This window comes from Nannospalax galili, unplaced genomic scaffold (genome assembly GCF_000622305.1).
Source record: "Nannospalax galili isolate Female #2095 unplaced genomic scaffold, S.galili_v1.0 scaffold569, whole genome shotgun sequence".
Lineage (NCBI taxonomy): Eukaryota > Metazoa > Chordata > Mammalia > Rodentia > Spalacidae > Nannospalax > Nannospalax galili.
Window position 1 is genome coordinate 152,534 of NW_008360300.1, and position 7,965 is coordinate 160,498.

The following is a 7,965-nucleotide window of genomic DNA, read 5'->3' on the forward strand; positions in this document are numbered from 1 at the left end:
GAAGGCTTTAGTCTTACCACTTCGTCCTCGGTAGGCTTGAAAACACAAATTTACACTTAATGGGAAGCTATGCCACACACAAGGTCACAAGCTATGAGCATGTATTACTGAACTGCTTCTTGGGAAGACGGCTAATGATAAATGGGAATAACATATTATAGGCAAGTGTCCTTAGCATACATGTAAAGGGAAATCAGAGAATTAAGAAACATACTTTTTCAAAGGCACCCCAACACTTGCAATTAAAAAAAGCCATGGTTAAAGCGTCTAGAATGAAAAATCTAATCTGGGTCCTTCATTTCTAATCTATTTGCTTTAAATAATAATACAATGAATAGATGAGATTTTAATAGTTCAGTTTGGAGGCTTTGTGCCATGAGTGCTCAGGCAAGAGAGTTAATTTTAAATAACTAAAATTGGAAGTAGAGTCAAAAGGAAAGGCTAGCCTAATTCCTTTCCATTCTCCCTATAAAAAGAAGGCAAATAACAATTTTAAAAAGCTCCTAAAAAAAAAAAAAAAAAAAAAAAAATCCAAGAAAGGATGTGGGCCTATCTCCACATGAAAAGTTGCATGGCATCCTATTTTAGTTAAGTCCACAGACCTCCCCAGTATGGAAACAAGCATCAATTTTTAAGAAATTGTATGCTGGATATCTTTTCCATCTTATCATCCCTCAGGACCAGGGACTTCTTACCCAAGGTCTACCTTTAAAATATATAATTCATCAGTTCTAGTCTAAGAGTTAGTGCTGATAAAAGACAAGCTCCAGCCCAGCTGAGAAGGTTCTTATCAAATGCTCCTGACCATCAAGACAAGTGTATAAACTGCTAAAAGGGGACAGACTTACTATACTTGATTCAAGAGACAAATCAAGCCTTAACACTCCCCATTTCTTGATGGGAACACCCCTAGTTGGCTTTATCTCTGGAGTCTAATGAATGTGAGGTAAATTACTATTATATAAGAAAGAGTGCTTTCAAACAGGATGGAAAAAATGTCCAGAAAATTGCTATTGAACAATCTAGCCTTAAAACTCCAGGTTTCCAGATGGGATCTCCCATCTCCACCTCTGGAGTCTAATGTATGTAGGGTTAGGGTTAGGGAAATAGAGCATTTTCAATTAGGATAGAGAAATAGTGAGAAAATGATTTCATGTTCTTTTCCTATTAACTTAGTGACTGGTATAACTGAAACTTCACCACCCCTTACTATAAAATTTGATGCCTGCCAAATTTTATATTGCGGAAATTATATAAAATAAAGTTAAAATCATGGATTTGATACAGACCTTAGAAGCAAAAACCTGGATACAGAAAATAAAATGTTTGGGTAAAAGGGTTAAATTTATAGTACATACACTCAATAAAAGTGATCGTTATGAGCTGGGTGTGGTGGTGCACCCCTTTGATCCCAGCACTTGGGAGGCAGAGGCAGAGGCAGGGGGATCTCTGTGAGTTCAAGGCCACCCTGGTCCACATAGTGAGGTCTAGGCCAGCTGGGGCTACAGGGAGACCATCTCAAGAAGATCAAAAAAAAAAAAAAAAAAAAAAAAAAAAAAAAGTGACTGGTTGAGACACAGACCCCACATGAATAAGTTCCTTAGCCTTGTTTCAGGATAAGAATGTATGGGGAAAAAAAAGACCTGCTAAAGTGTGTTGTTCCTGTTCCTGGCTGTATAGGCAGGCCCCCCACTATAACTTCCTCCTTAAGAAGGGTAAATTACTCCTCAAGTCTCCCACAATAGGATGGATTCTCTTGTCCTGTAGGGGAATTTGGAACCTGTGCCCACATCCTGAATGTCTCAGACAACAGAGGGACAAAAAGCTATTATTCTGTAATCAATGTTTCCCAAGCTGACATATGGTGAACTCCACAGGGAACCTTTACTCAAGACTACCACTTGATTGCTATGGACCTGTGTGCCTGTTCAATTGGTCATACCATTTACCCTAGTCTTCCATTCTCCTCCTCTTAGCAAAACTAATCCCAGGGCTAAGATGTCAATACTGATGCTGTAGGAGTTCCCAGGGGAATTCTAACAAATTTAAGGCTAAAATTCAAATAGCTACAGATTCAAAGTCAAAAAAACTACAGTCTGGTGGTCAACAATAAACCAAAATATAAAATAACAACAAAGATTTATCAATTATAACAGGAACACTTTAAAAGTGTGTTTAACCAGCAGGATGCTACCAAATTGCTTGGGAATAGCACTTGATATGAGGCTAACAAAAAAAGTGCTATTATATATTATGCTTGGAGAAAGATAGTACACATTTCCAATAGCATAGCTTCTGATAGGACAATTACTAAAGCCCTACAAGGATTAAATTACCCTTACCAATGAATTAACAAAGTATTCAGAAATTGATAATTCATTTACAGACTGGCTGACCGGATGATTTAAAAAATAAAAAGGTTGATGGCTTTGTCCTAATTTCCTTCATAACTAGAGTAGAAATATTAAGTATAGTAGAATGCTACATTATTCCTTGTAGAAGAGAGCTAACTCAAAACCTCATTAAAACAGCAACCCACAAACAAATGTCCATAATACATCAACATAACCTAATGCTTTTAGATACTGTATCAGATCATCAGTCCTAAGATAAAGAAAATAAAAAATGTTCTATCAATTTAAAAAGTTAAAATAAACCTAAAAATAATACTAATAAGAGCAGAAGAAAAAGAGGAGGGGATTGTAGGAAATAATAATGATCATTTATCTCCAGTATGAAATGCATTAAGAGCTTATCAGAAAATCACAAATAAACAGGAGGCACTAGGCCCCTCACTTCTCTAGCTGGCAGCTGGTACCTGCTTGTCTAGGCATACTTGGTTCATCTTAGGGTTGAAAAGTTACAAGCAGCCTGCTATCTCACTGAACCTATGTCTCAAAAGATGAGGGACTCTTGAGCCCCAGAATAGTCATAGGCTCTATGTCCTCAACCAGTAGGATGGGAGATCTGGGGAAGGAGCAATAGTAGAGACTGGGAAGATTGTACCTCCCTAACAAACTCAGCCAATGAAAACCAAAAAGGCAGAGAAATACAATTAGAGATATAAAAAACACTATTTTGTGGTAAATCAGTGTGCCAGCCATTTTATCTTTTGTCCAAGCTGACATCTGGCATCTATAAAACCCAAAATAAATCTGCCTCACTTTCACTACTGAGTTTCCAGTATTCTTATGAACTGAGGATCATTGTTTTTCACAATATGATCATATTTCATTGGACACATGTATGAAATTCTCAAGGAATACATTTTTAAAAACTAAAATTAGAAAATAAAAGAAAAAAAAACCACAATATTTACCATCTTGCATAAACCAATAATCATATGGTCTATTTTCTTTAAACCCCAAACAGCAATCATCAAAACAAATGAGCTCAATAAGTTGATGTGTATCTCCCCATGCCTCTCCATACCTGCCTAATCATATGGAGCATTTATAGTGTAGATAATAGAAGGAATGTTTCGTTTGATTTTACAACAGTTTATTAGTTCCTCCTTGCTATGACAAATAACTAACAAAGGAAGGGTTCATTTTGGCTTGCAGTTTGAGGATACAGTCCATCATGGCAGGGAAGACATGGTGGCAGGAGTGGGAAGCAGCTGGACACATGGTATCGGCAGTCAAGAAACAGATGGATGCTCCTACTCAGCCTGTAGCTTTTCAGCTTTTTCTGCCCAGAACCTCAGGCCATGGAATGGTGTTGCCTACTTCTAGGGCAAATCTTTCCACCTCAATTAACCTAATCCAGACAATCCCTCAAGATACACCCAGAGAATTGAGATTAACCAGCCAAAGTGGTATCCATCTTGCTTCTCCTATTTAATGCACTATGGAAACCAAATCTCAGTCTTGTAAAAGACAGGATAAAAGGCTTAAATGTACAGTAGATCCTTGCCCCGTATGTTTTAAACTTGGTTTCTTCTTTCCTACACTCATACTTGCAATGATCAGTACCATAGGATGTATTACAACTGTTCAGATATAACTTCTGGCCTTCTACCCTGATGTCCAATACCCTGGAAGCCATTCCTACACCACTCTGGTGTTCAGTCATTTGACCACTCTGATGCCATTCCAACTGATGGGGAGTACAAAAGAGGAAAAATTAGGAGAAGAGATGGAGGTATTAATTGGTGATTATAATCTCAATTTCTGCAAATTTTTAAAAATACGATTAAAGTGTAAGAAATATTTTCTGTCAAATATTGTAAAACCTTTGTTTATGACAAGGAGCTCAAATCGATTAATTCTTCCCACCCCCTAAAACTTGTTTACCCAAAGGTACCAATGCATTCCCAGACCTGACTGGTGGTCTGGGCAGCTGAGCCATTCCCCCTTTGAGCCAACTCCCCTTCTTCATTTCCTTTGCATGATTCTTTTAAAAGTAGCCAACTGCAGAAAAACTGTGAGGTCTGACCCCAGCCAATGGGGAAAAGACACAATAATTTTGAGCTAGGATAAAAGCCTGTCACGTATCTGTTATGTTTCTCTCTCTCTCTCCCTGACTCCTCTCTAAGCTGTACACACTGGGATCAGAAGTAAAGTTTTACCTTGTCAAGACACCTTAATTGGAATGGTAGTCTCTTTTTTTCTTTGTGACTCTCCCCAACTTATTCCTAATATCAGGGTCTTAGAAAGGCCTCATACAAGCAATGAATCTGATAAATCTGCCTAACTACATCTGAAAAAGGTCTAAGTTTTTACAAAGAATTTTTAAAAATATTTTACTTATTATTTTCATTTTATGTGTGTGAGTGTATTGCCTGCATGTAAGTGAGTTCACCCGTGTCGTGCAGTGCTGCAGAGGTCAGAAGAGGGCTTTGGATTCCCCTGGTACTGAAGTTACAGAGAGTTGTTAGCAGCCATGTGTGGTGGGAATCACACCTGGGTCCCCTGCAAGAGCAGCCAGTGCTCTTAATTACTGAATCATCTTTCCAGGTTCTTTTGTCTTTTTGAGAAAGGGTCTCCTTGTAGCCCCAGCTGGCCTGCCACTCTCTATATAGACCAGACTGGCCTTGAACTCACAGAAATCCACCTGCCTCTGCCTCCCAAGTGCTGGGATTAAACATGTTATGTATATAGCTTTGGGCAGAATATACTTACAAATGGAATATGTTTCCAATTGTTGTCTTAAACGAATTTTGTTCATTGTGTCATAAAAACTGGGCTCTGACAAAGTTTCTTCTGGAGGTGGCAGGTTAAATATCCTCATAATTTTCCTTTTATTCCTATAACACAAATGAATGAAGATTTGTTTTAATGCTTTTATGACTGTAACAGTCATCTCATGACGGAGGGGAAAGAGTGGGCATGGATTTGATCAAAATACCTTATACACTTATATCCCTGTATGAAATTCTCAAAAATTATTTTTTTAAATATTAAATATAGCAAGTTCATCTTATTTCCTACTTTCTTTTTGTGATATACTTCCTTGGCTCAAATACTCTATTTTTCAATAAAGTATGAGGCTCTTTATGTACACCTATGGAACTGTAAAGGAAAATAAATGTTAAACACATTATATGCTAAACAATATAATAAAATGAGGTCCCTTCATTGTAACTCTCCTGAACTCCTAGAAAAACCAAATATTTTATATATATACTATACAAATAAGAAAGCACATAATTTTTCCTCCTTTTCACATCATCCAAATAAAAATAAATTACTGGGGTAGAGCAGACCTTAATTTAGGAAACTCAAGAATAAAAATGGGTTTTAAATATAATGAAATGGTTTTAGTGGGGATATCTTTAAAAAAAAAAAAAAAAAAAAAAAGAGCAGGGGGCTGAAGAGATAGCTCAGCGAAGAGCACTGGCTGTTCCTCTAGAGGGTCCGGGTTTAATTCCCAGCACCCGCACGACAGCTAACGGCTGTCCAAAACTCCAGTTCCAGGGGATCCAACACCCTCTTCTGGCCTCTGTGGGCAATGAATGACATGAGTGCACTTACATACATGCAGGCAAAACACTCATACACATAAAATAAATAAATTAGTTAACTTAAAAAATAAAAAATAAGAGGAGTATGTCTCTACTTTTAAAGAAAAGTGGGAAGGAGGCAGCAGCGTTTTTTAGAGAAAAGCTGTTACATGCAAAGGGATCAGTGATGACACATTGGCACCTACTGCTACCCTCCACCTGGACTCCAAGTAGCCAGCAGTCCAGCCATTACAAAGAGCCACATGGCCAGAAAGGGCAAGCACAAGTAGCTGAGAAGTATCCCAGGTCAAAGAGAAATTATTTCTGGAGTATTAATTATTATGAACCATTTAATAACTTTTATGGAACCTTGGTAGAGAATGCCCTGAAGCCTATGCCAATAAGCAAAAGCAATTCAATCCAATTAATACTGCTTTTCCTCTTTAAAATACACCCTTCCCATTATTATTATTATTTTGCTGCACTTAGGGAAAGCCAGCAAGGGTGGAAGGGGAAATAAATTACACTCTACTAAAAATTAAGGCAGGAAAATGTTTATTTGGACCATGTGGTATATCACTAAAACAAAACAAAGATAAAAGACAAGCTCCTTGTTCTTAAGGAACGGACAGTTTTATAAAGAACAAAGAGGTTATCACAAAAGAGCATCAAGCATAAGAATCAAAGGAAAAGTTAATGGGATAAAGAGATTTGCTGAATACATAAGGGGCATGTGTATTTTTCATTTCAGGGACTTGGATCAAAAATATTTTAAACTGTGTTCCTTTTAGGGTGACAATGAATCAAAGCTGATGATAAAATTAGGCTACATTAGAAGCGATCACTTGAGCCTTTAATCCCAGCACTTGGGAAGCAGAGGCAGGCAGACAGTTCTTTATAAGACTGAGGCCAGCCTGGTCTACATAGTGAGTTCTAGACCAGCTGGGGCTACAGAGAACCCTGTCTCAAAAAAAAAAAAAAAAAAAAAAAAGTGATAATACTTTAAGTTTAGAGCAGATAGCCCTGTTACCTAGAGCTGGATATGTGATTTTCAAAGCCAAACCTCAGTCACCAGTGCCAAAGTAGACAGTAGCTTTCAGAGCAGGAACAAAATTTATGAAGAAATTATTTCTATGCATTTAATTCAACTAAAACAAAGCAAACTAAAAGAAACAAACAACAAAAACCCCACATCTCTGTAACACTCTTAAATGATCAGTTTCTAATCTACCCTTATCTACAAATTTACCTCTTGGCATACATGAAGAGACCAAAGCTAACAAGGATCACAATCAAGTAAACATTGGTGGCTTCGTTCCAGGCTTCATGAACAGTGTAATCAATAGAACCATCATCACTCATCACACCGTAAGTTCCAGCCATGGGGGCTATAAGAAAGAACAGAAAGTATCACTGGCAAAGATATGGCCATTGACTATTTTTGAATGGCCCACAGCCAAGAATGGTTTTATATTTCTTTTTTTTTTTAATTTTTAAATTTTATGTGCATGTGTGTATTACTTGCGTGTAAGCACACCCATGTTGTACAATACCCACAGAGGACAGAAGAGATCGTTGGATCCCCTGGAACTGGAATTACGGACAGTTGTTAGCTGCCATGTGGGCAGCACAACCAATGTTCTTGACCGCTGAGCCATTTCTCCAGCCCCAGTTTTACATTTCTTAATGGGTATGTGCCATTCACTTCTTTCATCCATTTTGGGGTGCCTAGGGAAAATTCAGGTTCTCAGATATGCTAAGCATGCTTTCTACCGCTGAGCAACCCTGCAGACCCTACACAGGTACACCATGATCCCCAGTACCTACACACTTCAATTATCCTCAGAACCTAGAGAGTCTAAAATATTTTCAGCCTAGATCTTTGAAGAAAAAGGTTTACCAAGCCGGGCATGGTGGCACACACCTTTAATCCCGGCACTTGGGAGGCAGAAGCAGGCAGATCTTTGTGCGTTCGAGGCCAGCCTGGTTTACATAGTGAGTTCCAGGACAGCTGGGGCTAC

At 38.1% G+C, this 7,965-nt stretch overlaps 1 protein-coding gene across 1 annotated transcript in view; it reads right to left on the bottom strand.

The window, feature by feature from the left end:
- Smim19 (small integral membrane protein 19) overlaps positions 1-7,965 on the bottom strand; it is a 69,099-nt gene that overhangs the window by 57,853 nt on the left and 3,281 nt on the right. Inside the window, exons 2-3 of the mRNA XM_008824224.3 lie at positions 7,194-7,332; positions 5,124-5,248 (exon numbers count right to left, since the gene is read on the bottom strand). Coding sequence (XP_008822446.1) covers positions 5,124-5,248; positions 7,194-7,327 — 259 coding nt within the window. The 5' untranslated portion in view covers positions 7,328-7,332. The remainder of the gene's footprint in view (positions 1-5,123; positions 5,249-7,193; positions 7,333-7,965) is intronic.